This window comes from Danio rerio, chromosome 17 (genome assembly GCF_049306965.1).
Source record: "Danio rerio strain Tuebingen ecotype United States chromosome 17, GRCz12tu, whole genome shotgun sequence".
NCBI lineage: Eukaryota > Metazoa > Chordata > Actinopteri > Cypriniformes > Danionidae > Danio > Danio rerio.
In genome coordinates this window covers 56,767,501-56,787,773 of record NC_133192.1, presented here as the reverse complement: position 1 = coordinate 56,787,773, position 20,273 = coordinate 56,767,501, and the positions used below count along the sequence as shown (strand labels likewise).

General features: G+C 36.6%; 1 protein-coding gene and 1 long non-coding RNA gene across 5 annotated transcripts in view; one reads left to right on the top strand and one right to left on the bottom strand.

Moving 5' to 3' along the window:
- The window catches only part of LOC103909099 (uncharacterized), a 502,230-nt gene that overhangs the window by 314,654 nt on the left and 167,303 nt on the right, over positions 1-20,273 (top strand). The window lies entirely within an intron of this gene.
- Positions 1-20,273, bottom strand: part of fermt2 (FERM domain containing kindlin 2) — a 95,537-nt gene that overhangs the window by 74,961 nt on the left and 303 nt on the right. For all 4 annotated transcript variants that reach the window (XM_005158915.6, XM_005158916.6, XM_005158917.6 and 1 more), the window contains 1 exon segment: positions 15,584-15,741. In XM_005158915.6, coding sequence (XP_005158972.1) covers positions 15,584-15,740 — 157 coding nt within the window. In that variant the 5' untranslated portion in view covers position 15,741.

The window sequence follows — 20,273 nt, the reverse complement described above, 5'->3', positions numbered from 1 at the left end:
ATAATGGGTTTTATTTCTGTATTGCGATCGCGAATAAATCTTTTTAACTGGATCTTCTAAGTGAACCGGTTAAACTAGTTCACCAATATGAACTGAATAATTTGAAACAATTTGCGTCTCTATTAAGCACTTATCCACCAACTACTTAAATTTTAACAAGCCTAATACCCTCTCTGACTCTAAATAATCCAATATATACTCTCATTCAGTTATTAGAACAGCAACGTTACATTGAGATCAAATCTGAGAAGCAGTGAACCGATAATACAGCACATGCGTGATTCAGTGAACCAAACACAAACAGTACAGCCTGCTGTATGACTGAACTGAACTTGAACAACAGCACTGCGAGTAAACCGAGGGCTTAAATGAGAGGATCTGGTGAAAAATGTAAGTTCATTTTATAACAGAAATTCGTAATGGAGTTTAAATAAGTGAATCATGATTAAGTTGGGTTGCAAAACTTTACTGTAAGACATTTTTCAGATCATGGTGATGTTTTAACTGACTGAAATTACTATTGCTGACTGCATAATTTTGGTATGTTGAGTCCTAACATACTCATTACATAAACGCACTTAATCTCACTTTAATTTGAGAGCGCACAAGAAGATCTGCATGCTCTTGAAGCGGCTTATATTTGAGGGGGCGTGCAAGAAGTTTTGTGCACGAGCAGAAAAATCGGCGCGCAAACAAAGAGATCCACATACGCTTAGGCTATTATATAAACGTGATATCGACTTTTAATACTGCGCTCACAATAGATGTCATTGAAATAACACCACAGGTAGTTGGTAGATCTGTGTAAAAAAGCCTGCCGCCACTGGAAAACATCCTAGAAGAACACTGATTTGAATTTCCGGATGGGTATGGTATTGGTAGATGATAGTGTTCATGTGTCCTCTAAATACAGGTTTCAATAAATGTATGGCTGAGTTATTATTATACAATATTTATTCTGTTGATTTTGAATCTTGCACCTAACAAATATCCATATTTAGAAAAAAAAAACTAAGGGTGCTTTCACACCTGTGAATCGATTCAGTTGTTCCGAAACAGAGATTACAATTGTTACATTGTTGCTCTTTGCTCTTGGAGCGGTTCGCTTTCACACTGCAAAGTTTCTAAACGCACCAAAAGAGCTAAGACAAGTCACGTGTGAGTAAACTCTCCTCACATTGGTCAGAGTGTCAGGGTTTATTTTGCAGCATCCCGCTAAACTGTCAGGAGAGGTGGTGGTTTGGTGGTGATTGACAGGGTGCGCGCGCGACATGTCTGAGGAGAGATGCGGTGGGCAGGGGTGAGAAGGGTGCGCGACGATGCCTATTTGAGGACCGGGAGGGAGACGCGAGATTACCGGGAGATCATCACTCGTTTGCGGGCATCCGGAGACTCGCGAAACTTCCCGCCCTACTCATAATTCTCTCTTCATATAGCCGTAAGCCTATTACATATCCATAAAACACTGTGATATAACCGCGCTCGGATCGGATCGCTTTCTCACTGCAATCGAACCGCTCCAGGGTTCGTTTCAATTGAGCCGAGACCACCTCATTCAAGCGATCTCAGAGCGATTACTTTGGCGCGGAACAGAGCGCGATTGCCCTGTTCACATATGCCAAACAAACCGCGCTAACTGGGCAAACGAGACACGTTCTGAAACAAAAGTGTAGGTGTGAAAGCACCCTAAAACTAACACTGAAACTAATAAAAACTAAACAAAAACTAAATAATTTCAAAATATAGAAACTAACAAAAACTAGCAAATCTCCCTGTAAAAACTAACTAAAACTAACTGAATTTGAAAACAAACAGTCAAAACGAAACAGAAACTAAAACTAATAAAAAATCCAAAACTATTATAATCTTGGAGCAAACTTTGAGAACTGATGTTTGTAAAAGCGCCCATTAATAATGTAGATTTTCATACATTATGTTCTAATCTTCTAAAGTCAGCCTTCAAAGTAAACATAAAGCCGTTTCCCTTCCCAGAGGATTCAAGAGTAAGCAAGACTGAAGTGCTAAATCACAGCGAGATTTAATCAATGAAACAGGAAAGCGCTTTGCTGGGTAGGGCTGCTTCTTAGTGTAACTACTTCCTGTTTCGGAGATTAGAGCATCCTGAAGACCAGGACAGCAGCTTTCAAACACCAAGAACTGGAATCAGAATCAAATTCATTTCTTAAACACTTTTAGAATTAGTTGCAACATCCTTTGCAAAAATGTACAGAATATAGGGAAAATTGTTGAGTGACAAATGCATAACGTATACACTCACCGGCCACTTTATTAGGTACACCTGTCCAATTACTCATTAATGCAAATTTCTAATCAGCCAATCACATGGCAGCAACTCAGCGCATTTAGGCATGTAGACATGGTCAAGACGATCTGCTGCAGTTCAAACCGAGCATCAGAATGGGGAAGAAAGGGGATTTAAGTGACTTTAAATGTGGCATGGTTGTTGGTGCCAGTCAGGCTGGTCTGAATATTTCAGAAACTGCTGATCTACTGGGATTTTCACACACAACCATCTCTAGAGTTTGCAGAGAATGGCCCGACAAAGAGGAAAGGTCAGAGGAGAATGGCCAGAACATCATAATATAAGCACTCGTCACAACTGAGGTCTGCAGAAGAGCATCTCTGAACACACAACACGGCCAACCTTGAGGCAGATGGGCTACAGTAGCAGAAGACCACACCGGGTGCCGCTCCTGTCAGCGAGTCTTGATTTCTGCTGCCACATTCGGATGGTCGGGTCAGAATTTGACCTCAACGACATGAAAGCATGGATCCATCCTGGCTTGTATCAGCGGTTCAGGCTGTTGGTGGTGGTGTAATGATGTGGGGGATATTTTTCGGCAAACTTTGAGCTCATTAGAACCAATTGAGCATCGTGTCAACACCACAATCTACCTGAGAATTGTTGCTGACCATGTCCATCCCTTTATGAGCACAGTGTCTCCATCTTCTGATGGCTACTTTCAGCAGGATAACATAAAGCGTGAATCATCTTAGACTGGTTTCTTAAACACGACAATGAGTTCACTGTATGTAGGCCTCAAATGGCCTCCATAGTCACAGATCTTAAGCCAATAGAGCACTTTTGGGATGTGGCGGAATGGGAGACTCACATCATAAAGCAAAATCTTTGAGGAATATTTCCAGTATCTTGTTGAGTCTATGCCACAAAGGATTAAGGCAGTTCTGCAAGCAATAGGGGGTCCAACCCGGTACTAGTAAGGTGTACCTAATAAAGTGGCCGGTGAGTGTATATTCTTTTGATATTTCACTCTCTCTTTATTTTGCACCAATCATACAACTACGAAAACAGCAACAACATTTATTCATTAATTAATTTCTGTGGTCACTGTTTCTGGTTTAATTCGGTTTACAGTGAAAAACCATTAAGAAATACCAATTCCCTTATAATCTGATGTTTATGTATTTTAACAGATATTTTCATGGCTATGTGTCCTTCTTTCAGCCTTACAAGTTTTAGTTAAGTCTTTTTTGCAGATTATTGTTTTTTTTTTTTTATTCTTCCATGAATATGTCCTTCCACTTTAGATTCAGACTCAGCCGACTCACAAACATGTCGATTTAAAAAAAAAAAAAAAAAAAAAGAAATTAGTGAGCTGCAACTACACTGCGACAAGAGAGCTGGACAGTTTGATTTATTTTTTTCCATGGACCATCCCATCCATAACTCATATTAACTTTAAATAAAATGTGCATTTAAGACGAGAAGATGCTGATTTACTCTAGCTTAATTTGGCTGGGCACTTTACCCACACTATAGAGGTCAAAACAGTATTTAATGTGTAAATTTAGGGACTAAAATAATAACATTTAAAAGGCAAAAGTAGCTTATTTTGACATTAGGTGAATAAGATAAGCTCATTAAAGGTTAAAGTCAAACAAAAAAGAAAAATACCTTTCAATCTATTAGTTTTCCCAAATGAAATACATACAAAACATATAATATCATAGCTTGTAGCAAGTTAATAATGATTCACACGATCACAATTATTTATATGACAATTAATTGTCAGCGCAAAAATCCATGCCCATGATTACTCCTTTAAAATATTGCCCAGTCCGATTTAACCAGAGCGAAACCTCCACAAATCTATTGATACAAGGAAGGAAAGGGGAGAAAACGACAGAGGAAATGATGCATCCTCTGATAAATCGTAAGCACTTCCTTGCAGTCTCCAAATTCCTCTCGCTGAAGCTCTGCCATTATTACAGGGCAGAATTATTCTTTATTGTTCAAAGATAAGCTTTAAGTTACATTTTAGATCGCTTTTAATTACTGAAATCATACAAATACACTAGACTACGAGTGTGCGATAAACAGTTGAGGTCAAAATTATTAGCCCCCTGTATAATTCTATGGAGCCAGATTAGTCTCAAAAATAATACAGCACAATTCACATTTACAATCCAATTTGTGAATTCACAAGTAAAAATGAATTGCATTGGCAAATTTTTTAATCAAGTTTTGAGTTTACGAATAAGATTTGTGTGTTTTTGAATCGTGTTTTAAATTTACGAATTAGTATTGTGTGTTTTTGAATCGTGCTTTGAGTTTACGAATTGGATTTGTGGTTTTTAACCGTGTTTCAAATGTACAAAGTGGATTTGTGTGTTTTATGTTGTGTTATGAGTTTACCAATTGGATTTGTGTGTTTTTGAATCGTGTTTTGAGTTGACGAATTGGTATTGTGTGTTTTTGAATCGTGTTTTGAGTTTACAAATTGGTATTGTGTGTTTTTGAATTGTGTTTTGAGTTGACGAATTGGTATTGTGTGTTTTTGAATCGTGTTTTGAGTTGACGAATTGGTATTGTGTGTTTTTGAATCGTGTTTTGAGTTGACGAATTGGAGTTGTGTGTTTTTGAATCGTGTTTTGAGTTGACGAATTGGTATTGTGTATTTTTGAATCGTGTTTTGAGTTGACGAATTGGAGTTGTGTGTTTTTGAATCGTGTTTTGAGTTGACGAATTGGAGTTGTGTGTTTTTGAATCGTGTTTTGAGTTGACGAATTGGTATTGTGTGTTTTTGAATCGTGTTTTGAGTTGACGAATTGGAGTTGTGTGTTTTTGAATCGTGTTTTGAGTTGACGAATTGGTATTATGTATTTTTGAATCGTGTTTTGAGTTGACGAATTGGTTTTGTGGGTTTTTGAATCGTGTTTTGAGTTGACGAATTGGTATTGTGTGTTTTTGAATCGTGTTTTGAATTGGATTTGTGTGTTTTTAAATCGTGTTTTAAATTTTCGAATTGGATTTGTGTGTTTTTAAATCGTGTTTTAAATTTACGAATTGGATTTGTGTGTCTTTATATTGTGCTTTGAGTTTACAAATTGGTATTGTGTATTTTTGAATCGTGTTGTGAATTTACAAATTGGACTTGTGTGTTTTTGAATCATATTTTGAGTTTACAAATTTGATTTGTGTTTTTTAACCGCGTTTCAAATGTACTAATTGGATTTGTGTTTTAATATCGTGTTTTGAGTTTAAGAATTGGTAGTGTGTGTTTTTGAATCAGGTTTTAAATTTACGAATTGGATGTGTGTTTTTGAATTGTTTTGAAATTACTAATTGGATTTGCGTACTTTTGAATTGTGTTTTGAATCTACCAATTGAAGTTTAGAACTTAAAAATAGCATTTTGTAAATGCTAATTTTGTTGTGAACAGATTAAATTTGTTTTGTAAATGTATTATTTTTAAGGCTGATATGGCTCCATTCAGCCCTATAACTATCCCAATCTTCTGTCAGTTAACGTTAAAAAAATCTGAAAGAAGTTGCCAATGAAATAAAGAAGCGCTTCATGACAAAACCATTAAGCATGAAAACAATGAAAGTATCTGTGAGCTTGCAGCAGAAAATACCATGATGACGGCAACATCCCGGGAACAAGCCAAACATTCACACTCATTTCCTGTTTGCTAGAAGTCTCTCCCCCTGAACCACATCACACAACTGGGCTCAACACTCATTCACAACCCCACCTAAAGCCCTTCTCCTCATAGTGGAGCGTCTGGATCATCATTTTCCACCAAAGTCTGTCATGACCAACCAAACGCATGGACAGTTTGGTCTTCCCGATGAGGTCACTTATGAGCTCGCTTACTTTTTAGGCTTTCCGCTTGACATTCTAATAATACACATTCCCTTCTCCAGAACTGGCAAAGGAGTGTGTGTGTGTGTGTGTGTGTGTGTGTGTGTGTTTCTTCAATGCCTTAAGAGGGCAGGGTTTCTTTTGGCCTGCACTCACATTATGACACACTGCAGATTCTTACTCTATTAAGGACTCGCAGCATTTGCCATAGTCTGTACAAAATGTGCCCCGCTTCATTTATGACGTCTCCACTTACTCTTATGAAATATTATGATTTAAAAAGCACTACGAACAGACAGAACGAAAGCCTTTGGTGGGTTCAAAAGTGCGTACTTCTCTACTATATATAGTATGTGACGAACGGTGAGATGAGTACTATGTCTGAATTCATAGTAGTTGAAATGTATGGTAGGTCATGTGATAATGACAACATGATGGTGGATGTAGTGCGTTTAAATTTCATTCGTTCTACACCTAATCACACTATATAGAATGTACTCTTCCTAGGTTGTGAAGTTCAAAGCTTTAAAAAATGCTTTTCTTACCTACTCCCGATTCACACGGGGCTTCAGCATCAACGCTTGACAGAGGGCGTGTCTGAAGTTGGAGCTGACATGATCATCATAGCAGTGTCAGCCAATGAAATTAGTCCGCAGTTAACTACTGTCTGAGCTGTGTATTTGCTTTAAGCAATCTAATTAGTTGACGCTTCCATTGGCGCTTGAAAAGTTGATTAAAAAATAGATAAATAAATCAGCCATTCAAAATGATTTAAAGTGAATTGGAACTGTTGATGCCCTGTGTGAATGGGGCATTAGAGTTTGCACCTTGTTTATTGTCTAAATATCAACAAATCAAGAAGCATTTTCAAGACAAGTGAAAATATTGTCTTGTTTTTAGAAATAAGGAGTCAAAATTAAGTAAATTAGTTTATTTTGCTTACCCCATTGGCAGATTATTGTGCAGTGTGTCTCTTATGTGGGAATGGGTACTAATAATATTGAGTAAAATCTAAAACATTTGCATTAAACTTACGACGAAAAGACAAAGACTAAAACTATCCTTAAAGTATGATTGTCTTCTCCCAAAAATGATGAGTATTTTTTTAACCTACCCTTAATAGGTTCAATAACGGATGAATTGTGCCCATCTCAATGAGTGATTCTTTCAAATAAAGCATTCAAAGAGCTGATTTATTTAGAAATTAATCATTGACTCAAATGATTTGTTCAAAACCACTCCCACTGGAAACTATGCATGGGCTGATAACCAGTTTTAAGGTTTACCGTGGTTTGAAAAAGTCAAGGTTTTAAAACCGCAACAACTTTCTGTTACAGTAGTCCCTAACTGGTTAAAAACACACTGACTCTCCCTAAAATCATTTTCTTATACTACATATGACCTGTTTGTGTTTATTGAAGCAGACTGAATGAGGTAGTGCAGCAGGTACGACTCCAGCCAAATGGAATAAACAAACTGTACACACCGTTCCTCCAAACTGGCTTCGGACCTACAGGTTTTAGGTCAGTGTCAAGTATAAAAGCCATCACGGCCCCTGATCATCAATTATTAAATAGAATCTGCTGAACCGCTGTTTCAGGAAATGAGCGCTGTAATCAATGAGAGAGTGCTTTCCTGGCATTATCATTTATTCCATTAGAGCATTCAAAGCCTTGTGTGAGTGCAGGACAGAAAAGAGCTGGACATGGCTTATTATATTGAGGGTGTTCGAAGAAGTGGACTTTACGATTTCATCTGCATTCCCAGCTCTGTGTGCAGAGTCTCTTTTCTCCTTTCTATGGTCAAATGATCATGAAAACGGCAGCCAGATGTATTGAATGTATCATTTAAACCTTCTCGCATTTGATTCATCTGGGATACAATCATTACATGATGATACTACTGCAACTAAATTTTGTTGTGCGAAATATTGTATTAAATTTAATTTTAAGACCATCTATTATATAATGAAAGTCTGACAATATAATAGCATATTTTTTCCCATTAATACTAGAAATGATTAAAGGCAGAAGAAACGGAACTTCTCTGATAAATAGGCTAGTTTATGCTCTGTTTGACAAATCATCCTGTAAAGTGTTCAAAAGAGGGAAGGAAGTTAATTAACTTATACCTGAAGACTTCACTATTCATTTGCTCACACTCAAGCCATCCTAAATGCAACTAAATAGATACCGGCTAGGGTTGGGCGATGTCGACCATTTTTTGGAATCGTATGATGTCTAATCTGAAACATTGCGATAGACGGTGGCATCGTCGTCGTAGGTGGCGGTGAATTAATTATTTATGAATAATTAATTAATTCATAATGAATTAATCATTTGTAGCCTACCGTTTCAGCTACCTGACCCACATGGTCTTTGTTTTACCCATAACCAAATACTACATTTTAAAACTAAAATAGTGTAAACGGGGCCTAAGTGTGTATTTTTTGAGAGGGTTGCTGCTGCGACGGGGGCGGGGCGGAGGATCGTGATGTCCATCAGCCAACGTCGCCTACATCGTCAATGGCCTGAGAGTGATTAAAACCAAAAGAACTGGCCCTTTAAAAGCTCTGGATTACATTCTACCAACTTAAATTATACCACAGAAAAATGATTGATTGATTGATTGATTGATTGATTGATTGATTGATTGATTGATTGATTGATTGGTGGGTTGGGTGCGTGGGTGGGTTGATTGATTGATTGACTGATTGATTGATTGATTGATTGATTGATTGATTGATTGATTGATGGGTGCGTGGGTTGGTTGATTGATTGATTGATTGATTGATTGATTGATTGATTGATTGATTGATTGATTGATTGATTGATTGGTTGGGTGCGTGGGTGAATGGGTGGGTGGGTGGGTTGGTTGATTGATTGATTGATTGATTGATTGACTGATTAAAAAACTGACTGATTGAAAGATTGATTCATTCACTTATTCATGCATTCATTCAATCAATTGGTCACCGATCATCACGATCAGCCGATAATCGCTTGGGGTGGTCTCCATGAAGGCCAATCCAGAAGCTAAGCAATAGTGCACATGGGCTAGAGAGCCATGTGTAGGCTACACTCATATAGCGTTTTAAAGACACAGTATTGTGTAACCCTCGATACACAAATGTATTTATGTTACAAATGTAACATAAGAATTCAATTTACAACAGAATTGGAGTTTAATGTCAAGCTGCGCCTGCCTTTTCCTTGATTTGATCACCGATCGGCCGATCGGAGCATCTCTACTTTTTACACTCACATTGCATTCAAACAGACACTTCAGTGCACGGTAAGTGTGTAAAAGCAAGAATGGGCTGGTAGAACCCATACACACTTACACATCAAGAGTACAGTATGAATTACATGAAGCAGAAAGGTCTTCTTAAAGCAGGACAGACAGGTCGAACTCACAGTAATCTCACAAGGGCAAACGATAGTGAGAAAAAAAAGAAGAGTCATTTGACCCCTTTTCACCAATCACAGAGCTCAAAGCATGTGACAACAGTCACTTGAGAACAATTTAGAGGCGCCTGTTCCTAAATACACACTAATATCACAGCAGAATGAAGGAAAGGAAGAAGAGTCAAATGAGATTAGTGGTAAACAGCTCAAGAGGAAAACAAAAAGCGGTGTCAGGACAGACACGGCTTCTTCACTTTTATTCAATTCACCTAGTCTAACCTTAGCATTATGGCTCAGCAAAATGCCAAAATAGAAAACAAATATACTATTGAAACGGTGTTTAACATACAGTGAGCTTCCAGCCGCAACCCAACACTAGGAAACACCCATACACTATCATTCACATACATACACTACGGCCAATTTAGTTCATTCAAGTACAAAATTGTACTACAAACAGTATATAAATATATTATTACATTTTAATACAAGAATTGCAGTGCTGTGAATAAAATATAAAACTGTATGGAAAGCATTGTCAGAGCACTGTGATGCACCGAGATATCGAATTGAACCAAATCGATAGCATGATAATCGTAACCGAACCAAACCGTGAGACCAGTGTAGGTTCACAGCTTTAATAGATAATCTGATGGCTATTTTGAGCTGAAATTTTACAGACACATTCTGGAGATGCAAAAGACTAATATTAAATATTGAAAAGGGAATAAAAAAGATGATCTTTAAAAAGGTAAATGTCCAATTATAAACTTTGACACCAGTGAGGTAGAATGTAAATGTCACTGCAAAAACGTTATTTGTGAATGTCAATATATATTGCAATGGCAAAAATTATTGAGGCCAAGTATTGCACTATAAGTCGATATATTAATTATTGTGGCACGCCTACTGCTTGCTTTACAAACAAGTCCATTTAATTGAATTCGCAATGTAAACCTTAAAGGGCCATGAAACCCCCTCGTTTCAGCAGGGTGTTTTCACACCTCTACTTTGGAAAAAGTCAGAAAAGTGGGTGTGTCCAGCTCTGTTTAGGGGGGAGTGTCGGAGGAAGAAACGAGGCTTGGTGTGGGAGTGTCTATTTGGGCGCGCTGAATTTCAGAGTCAAAACACACAACCACAGCGGACAATGTGACTGTGTTTACATGGACATCTGTAGTCGAATTATTTGCCAGATTATTAAATGGTGGAGTTTAACTGCAGTTTGGCTCTTTCGTTCAGGGAATTCATTCATGTCCCTCGCGACAAACGTGATATTTGATTCGAGAAACTGCTCTAAGCGTGTATTTTTCATGCAGTGTTTGATACCGCACGGCGAATGAGAGAAAAAAAAACTCAGCATTTCCCGGAAACTTAGATGCACACGGCAGGTAGCGTCAGAAAGCCGCGTGTGTTATTCCGGTCACAAAATCCAACACGAGGTTATAGTTGGGTTGTAACTGTAGTGCTAACTTGTTTACACTCGTTGCAATAGTTTGTTTGATACGAATAAAATACGAACTGAATAAACAAAGAGCACTGGTCGCTCACTTACTAAATCTGGAGAGACAGGGCAATCACCAGCAACTAGAGCCGCGTCTTTATTAAGAGGAGACTAAAGCGAATCTGGATCTCAGCGTTTGCAGATGAGAACAGCTCTCAGGTAAACAATAATCCTCCTTGGACACGTAAGTTATTGTTGTCGCGCGTCGCGTACACTGTTAATCCACACGTGAGTCTGAGCTCTCACAGAGAGAAAATGAAATCAAAACTTAACTGCAGCAAGCTATAAAAGCAACACTTCACGCTTGTTTTGCCAACACAATGTGGCGTCTCGGCCATCTACACTCTGACAGTAATGAATATTAATGAAGTTGCACAATAGAGCGCGCTGATTGGTTTGAACCAAGCCTTACTCATGCATTAATGCATCACACTGTAAGACGTAATAAGACACACTCTGGCACAGACGTCCAGTCTGCATGCTGGAATACACGCTATTATCTCATGACCGTGACGCAGCTTCAAAAATTCGTTTCAAACCGGAAGTACGAATTTGCTTGAAATAATGCAAAAACAACCAATTTACACTTTTTAGTGAAATATAGGTGTCCTGAGTGTGGGACACATATACGACTGTCAACAGCTCAAAAAATGTGTTTTGGTGTTTCGTGACCCTTTAAATACAAGTTAAAAAGTTCAGATTTTTTACTCCATGTGTTAAGTTACATTCATTCATTTTCTTGTCAGCTTAGTCCCTTTATTAATCTGGGGTCACCACAGAGGAATGAGCCACCAACTTATCCAGCACGTTTTTAGGCAGCGGATGCCCTTCCAGACGCAACCCATCTCTCAGAAAACATCCACAAACACTCAGTTATACACACTCATACACTACAGACAATTTAGTCTACCCAATTCACCTGTACCGCTTATCTTTGGACTGTGGGGGAAACCAGAGCACCCGGAGGAAACCCACGCGAACGCAGTGAGAACATGCACTACCTACTGCGCCACTGCTTCGCCCCCTGTTAAGTTACAATACTCTCTAAACTATTCCGCATAAAACCACAAACTTTTTTGTGCAGAAACAGCAAATAAAACCCAGTTTTTCTGCATATGGTGTCTTATTATTATTGTACATATTATCGTTATACATTCAAATACTGTGGTTTATAGCCAAAAGGCCACATTTCTTCAGGTATACTGAAGGACGCTTAAAGAAATGATGTTTGAAAGTTTCTCTCTGAGGGGTTAATAACTAACATGTGCTTTAAACTAGCCCAGCTTCTCTCTCAGCAGCACTACACATTCCTGAGCACTTCACAGGGTTAATGCAAGAGCAGCATGGCTAACCAGTTCCTAATGACCCCGGCGTGATGAGCTCTCTCACACATTCCCCCTCAAAACAAAGCTGTTTTTTACATCTCGCCTTAAAGATGAAGGCAGACAACCACAGGAGGTCCTGTTGTGCCACAGCGAAGAGGAAAACAACAGATGCCACAGCTGATGCTTTAGAACAACATGTTTTAGCTACTATTAGGTGCTGAATGCATCTTTTACAAGCGCAAAGAACAGCACGGAAACATGTAGCAGCTAATTCATTCATTTTCTTGTCGGCTTAGTCCCTTTATTAATCCGGGATCACCACAGCAGAATGAACCACCAACTTATGCAGCACATTTTTATGCAGCTTCCAGCCACAACCCATCTCTGGAAACATGTAGCAGCTAATACAGAATCAAAAGACATGTGTTCTCCATCGCTTTCTTCCATATGACCCACGTCTTGGTGGAGTGGGAAGAGCACAGAAAACAAAGACGGATTTGTTCTGCAGCTCTGAACAACAAGCATGAGATGCAGGGGAATTGCTGTTCTAATATCATTATTACAAACTCACGTCTCCTAACTAAAATAAAGAAGCCTTAATCAATGACACAAACAAACACACGCATTTAATAATGCACAGGAGCAATTAGTGGTCAACTGTTATGAGCTTTTCATTAACAGAAAGAGTTGGCTGGCTGATGGACAACATAATGGCACATTCACACCTGCATCGATAAAGAGCTGTAAAGATATACTAGTGTCCACACAGAGAGACAATAAAATGAGCTTTATGAGTGTGACAGGCGTCTGCTGCTTTAAATACTCCTGCTGTGTGCAGTAGGTGCTTTCTGATTGGCTCGTCATGAAGATATACTTCTAAAAGTTGACTGCAAAAAGTCATTCAAGGTTTCCAAAAAAGCCTCACGGTTAAAAATCACTTAAAAATCTACAAAACCTTAATTTTGCCAAGACAAAGAGCCTTTGATGCATTAAAATGCACGTTAAAGGGATAGTTCACTCAAAAAAATGAAACATCTGTCATCATTTACTCAGCCGATATTTGTTTCAAACCTTTACGACTTTCCTTCTTCTGTTAAACACAAAGGAATCGGCTTTCAGCTTTCTTCGAAATACTTCTGTTCAGCAGAGCTCAAAGTTTAGAAGCACTTGAAGATGAGTGAATGATCGTTTTAGTTCTTCAAATAAGAGCCTTTATTTTACAGAGAGCAGAGACTGATCATGTTTATTGAAATGTTATACTTCTAGATCCCATTTACCTATTCTTGTTGATTAGAATTGTGTAAAGAATTACACTTACTGACAGCTAACAACACAATATTTATTGAAAGCTATTTAATATCACAGACTACTATGACTACTTTTGCTACTATGACACATGCTGCTGATATCCACTTGACATGTTAGGAATAAAGTATATCTAGCAGGTTATTATCGATTAATAAGAATTATTGGCAGCCCGACGCAAAGTGGAGCACTGTTGTATATGACTAAAGGACTTTATTCTGAAAAAAACAACCTTTCTGGATGTACTTTATCCGACTTATTAAATGGCTACTTGCCCCAAAAAATAGACAAAATATTGTTCTGAGCCGTAATAGTTTATTAATTAAATGCAAAGCCGACAGAAACGAAAACAGCTGATGGAGTATACACTAACCTGTGCATTATTCAGATACAAGATGGAGACAAACAGTCTGAAACACAAAGCTGACGGAAACAAAAACAGCTGATGGAGTATACACTAACCTGCGCATTATTTAGACAAAACATGGCGACAAAGAGTCAAAATGCAAAGCTGACAGAAATGAAACCGTTTAAAATCAGTCAAAAACAGTGGTGTGACAGACAAGCAGATACATATGAATGTAAATATAAGTAGTATGGATTTGAATGAATTCACTGATGGGCAAGATCATTCAAAGTTCCCAGATACGCCTGCGTTATATACTTTAAATTATGATGTTTGAGAAAACATAAGAGGTTGTTTAAAAAAATGTTTACATTTTTACTGAACCGTACATTAAATGCATCCTATAGTATGACATAGCAAAATTTAAGAAAAAAAACTTAATAATACACAAATAGCGTGAGAGTGACTTCTCTTCATTGTTGGACATTTAAATCAGGGTTGGTGCAGGTTTCATCAAGTCAAATTTAAGACTTTTTAAGACTCTTTTAAGACCAATAAGAAAGACATTTTAGACTTATGCTGAGTTACGATTTTTTTTCTAATGGTCTGGCATTATCATCTGAAATCATGTAAATTTTTTTCCTGATTAGGGAATTTAATTTGGCAAATTTGCTGTAAAAATGTCTAACAGGTGTTGTGAATTGTATATTTTTGCAATAATAAAACTTATATTTACACATTAAAACTTATAATCAAACTTGAACTGTTGATCATTGGATGAACGTTTGGCCCAATTGAGCAGCTTTTAATAGGATAAGGCAAAATTAAAACCAACATGATTTTAACAGATTTTAGACCTACAACACAATATTTCAGTGAATTTAAGACTTTTTAGGGCCTAAAATTTAGCTTTTGAAATTTAAGAAACTTTAAGACCCAGGGGGCACCCTGTATATTTATAGTGCTAGTTATTTTATATTAAATTATTTTATATGAAACAAAAATGATTGCCATTTACCAAAAATAAACAATATTGAATAATCATGACTAAAGTATGCATTACCGGTTTTACCATTTTTTCATTTATAAGAGCTCTTATTTATTGAACTGTGCATGTCCTGTCACACCACAGGACAGTTTTGAGATTTGGCTCAAACGTAAAAAAATAATGTAATAAACCAAGCAGCTTTTATAACATAAAATCCATGAAAGAAAGAAATATTGAACTATTACTGCATTTTAAATGATGGCAGTACTAACTGTTCTCATCTTTTGTCATGTGTGACGGTGAAAATGCAACATCACATCAACAACTAATATATTGCCGTACATTTTAAGGGTAAAAAGTGGAGGAATTCTGGCAACAGACTCACATAAATCCCAAACATATTATTCATCTTCACACTGCATGTCCAAATCCAACGCAAGATGAATTATAGACATATCAGAGTAGTCTAATTCAGTTTCCAGTAAATGATGAGGCACCGATGGTGAGTCAATGACTCCACACTAGGCTTGAGCATCATTGGGCTCGATGACTGCAGAGAGGGATGGAAAGTGTGTACGTACCAAGTTTCTCTACGAGTTTAAGCATCACACCACCGATGTGAATTTCCCCGGTCACTCTGAGTGACACGTCCCGGTTGAGGTCAGTGACGTGCATCTTCAGTTCCCAGGTCCCGTCTGCATAGCAGCCATCGGGCATCCGTATACCGTCCAGCGCCATCCTTCAGAAACAGTCAAAACAGCAAAACCATTAAGATCTGAACTCCGTCATCTCCAGCAACATGTGGGCTAAAGGCAAAAGGTAGGAAGGTTGCAGCAGGCTAAATAGTGAGTTATTTGAGCTATTAAAGAGATAGTTCCACCAAAATGTTTAAATTCTGTCATCATTTACTGTCGCTTGGTCCAAACCTGTTTGAGTTTCTTTCTTCTGTTAAACACAAAAGAAGATATTTTAAAGAAAGCTGAAAACCTGTAACCACTGACTGGGATAGTATTTGTGGAAGTCAAATGTGGTAGAGTTGGTTTTACAGAGTTCAACGCTAAGAATTTTTTTTCTCCTGGCCCGATTGGATCAGTGGTTCAGATTTTTACTTGCTCTGACAAAATTTTCACAAGCCTCACCAAAAATAAAAATTTCTTAGCCACATATTTCACATAACGCGTCAAAAATAACATCTCTGAATCTATAATTTAAATATTTCAAAATATTTAGCAGTAAAATAAAGCATGGAAAATGTGCAGCTATTTTATTGCAAAAAAAAGGTGACTGACTTTGCCAACTGTTCAGAATATCTCTTCTTTTTTTCGTCGGGTTGTACTAACGTAAATGTCTGTTTCCGAGACGTTAGAAACCGAGGTTTTCTTTTAGCCTCATAATTTGATGTTGCCATCATGTTGTCGTCTCTTCGCTGTACTGGCTTTTACCAGAGTTACAGAAAAAAATTATGTGCTTACAACATCCAATCAGATAGGAGGAACTGAAAAGCAATACGTGTTTACGACTTCACAGAGAAGGAAGCATTTAAAGGCCTAAAAACGCAAAATGTTTCTCTATTCTAAGACTGTATTTTCACGCAGTTGATAAATAGCTAAAGGGAAAATACAATTTAGCAATAAGGCAGCACTAGCTCGATCGGGCCAGTAACGATTCTGTCTACTGTCCCGAGCGTCTCTCATGCTGGCCCCGGGCCATCTTTATTGTTGAGCCCTGTTTATATTGGTTTGCCTATAATGCAGTTGGTTTGAATATTCAAAGATGCATGATAAACAATATAGGGACTGTGTCATAAGTTGTCACTGTTCAAAAATGAACAAATGTGCAAACATAAAAACCCACTTTATCTCATTGGTTGTCAATAGTTACAGGTTTTCAGCCTTCTTCAAAATATCTTTGCTTGTGTTAATCAGTAGAAAGAAACTCCTAAATGTTTATAACCCACTTGAGGATGAGTAAAAAGCAAGTAGATTTTAACTTTGGGGTGAACTATCCCCATATTTGGCAAATAAAGATGTATATTTAAATTAATGTACTCAAACTCCCTCATCACAATAGTTTAGATATTATAAATATGATTCTCCAAAAGGACACTTCACACAGAAACTAAAATAAATGACTGAAAGTCAAAAAGCTGAACAATTCAGTACTTTGATAGGCTACTAATATGGTTTCCCTATTAATAATTTGCAAGGAATTATTTTCTGAAATGGTATTAAAAATGTGCTAATATAAAACCAACTTTACCTCACTCTTACTTGGGCTAACGGCGATAGTGAAGTCATATTTAAAGCATATTTAAGGTGAATTAAAAATTTTAAATGAATGGCATCTATTGCTTCTGTGTGAACTTAACCCAGAAGTTGTTAGACGATACAACAGTTTATTAATTGACAACAAAACGTCATTATATCGACTGAGGAAAAGTTGGTTTTCTATTCATCCATTTAGACTCTCCATAATAATAATAATAATAATAATAATAATAATAATAATAATAATTACAGAAAATAATTTATTTATAATTCCAAATAGTGAAATCATAATAGCAGTGACTATCAAACTTTAACATTGTTCTTAGTCAAAATATTAGTGTTAATGTTGTTTTGAAGTCATACTTAAATTCAATTTTAGACCGAATATTCAAAGTAGTGTGGTAAACAATATTGGGACCATGCGACAAGTTCTCACTGTTCAAAGATTATTGAATGTGCGAATATAAAACCAATTTTACCTTAACTGGAAGTCCATATTTACAAGTTTTTAGCCTTCTTCAACAGAAGAAAGAAACATAAATATTTATAACCCACTAGAGGATGAGTAAACAGCAAGTCGATTTAGATTTTTGGGTGAACTATCCATTGAATGTTTAGCAAATTATGATGTATATTTAAATTGATCTATTTAAACTTCATTAGAATGCTTAAATATTATAAATAAGACTCTCAAAGGATACTACTTTACACAGAAACTAAAAATATACCACAAAAAAATCAAAAGCTAAACAATTCAGTACTTTAATAGGCTACCAATATGATTTCCTTATTAACATTTTGCAAGGAATACTTTCCTGAAATGGTATTATTAAGGAGAAAGTCTGAATGTGCGAACGTAAAACCAACTTTACCTCCCTCTTGGGCTAATGGCGATAGTGAAGTCTGTCATAACATTAAAGCATATTTAAAATGAATGGCATCTATTGCTTCTGTGCGAACTTTACGTGAAGTTCTTAGACGAAACCTGTTTATTAAAGGACAAAACATCATTATATCGATTGAGGTAAAGTTGGTTTTATATTCACTCATTTGGACTTTCTCCTTAATAATAATTACAGAAAATCATTATTTGCTAATTCTAAACAGTGAAATCATAATAGCAGTGACTATCAAACTACAACATTATTCACAGTCAAATAAACAGTGCTAATGTTGTTTTCAAGTCATACTTGCATGCAATTTATAGACTAAATATTCAAAGTAGCTTGGTGAACAATAAAGGGAGCATTTCACAAGTTGTCACTGTTCAAAGATTAATAAATGTGTAAATATAAAACCAATTTTACCTCATTTACTAGTCAGTGGTTACAGGTTTTCAGCCTTCTTTAAAATATCTTCATTTGTATTTAACAGAAGAAAGAAACTCCTAAATGTTTACAACCCACTTGAGAGTGCGTAAATAGCAAGTCGATTTAAATTTTTGGGTGAACTATCCCTTGAATATTTGGCAAATTAAGATGTATATTTAAATTACTGCACTTAAACTTCATCACAATATCGTAGCAGCAATTCCTGTGTTATGGATGTGACATTTGCATAGAGGTAAAATAGGTTTTGTATTGGGATATTCAGACTTTCTCCTTAATAATATAATTTCAGAAAAGTATTCTTTGCAAATTGTAAATAGGGAAATCATATTAGCAGCAAATGACTATCAAAGTACAGCATTGTTCACAGTGAATTAGATAGTGTTAATGTTGTTTAGAAGTCATACTTGCATGCTAATGCTGATCGAATATTCAAAGTAACATGGTAAACAATATAGACTGCTAAATGAACGAATGTGCAAATACAAAACCCACTTTACCTCTATGACATTTGCAGTAAAAACTCAAAACATAAATATACAAAGAAAGTACGTTAACATTATATTGAAACATGTGTTTATATTTTTTCTAGAACAACTAATCAGAGTTAAAGGACCAGAAAAATATTAATCTGTAAACATGTTTGGTACTTTAAATGAGGGATATAAACATGCATTATGGATGTGACTAAAAAAGTCAGCGAGTTGCAGTATTCAACTTAATTTTTAAGAAATACTGTGAATTAAACTGCACATCCAAAAGCAATAATGCTCATCACTAGGCAAAAAAGGATAAATTACGTCTCTCTTTAGAACAAAAATTAATGATTTTACTTTATTTGACATTTTTGCATTTATGAAGATAAGTGTCGCTATGGACGTGACATCTCCATTATGGATGTGACCGATGTGAAATTGCCACTTGTGTGACTTTAATAAATCAAATATAATTGTTTGTAAACACTGACAGATACATTTTTGAGTATTTATAAAGTGCTGTAAAATACAGGCCAAGAAAAAAGATTAAAGTATATTAAAAATGAGTAGGATTTATTGCTTCTGTGTGAACCTAAACCAGAAGTTGTTAGACAATACCACAGTTTACTTAAAGACAACAAAACGTCATTATATCGACTGAAGTTGGGTTCATATTCACACATTCAGACTTTCTTCTTAATAATAATAACAGAAAATAATTATTTGCTAATTCCAAATAGTAAAACCATAATAGCAGTGACTTACAATACTACTACATTGTTCACAGTCAAATAAATAGTGTTATTTTGAAGACATAAGTTACTTACATTCAGATCGAATATTCAAAGTACCATAATAAACAATATAGCGTTAGGGAGCGTTTAACAAGTTGTCACTGAACGAATGTGCGAATATAAAACCAACTTTACCTCAATATCATATCGGATGTTATAATAATATAGTGTAAAACGCGAAACTGAAACCTTTAGCTTCTGCTGTAACTAACGGTCAAACTCAGACTCGGTCTCTCTCCGGTGTGACGTCACGTCAGCAGCCCCGCTCCAAATGCCAACTAAATAAAGACAGGCAGGTCAACGGCAGAGGAAAAACACGGAGAAAACCGACGGAGAAAGTTGCCGTTTACTCGCGTTTCGGTGAAATAAGAAAGCTCGACTTCGAAGCAAAGTGAGTGGCCGGGGT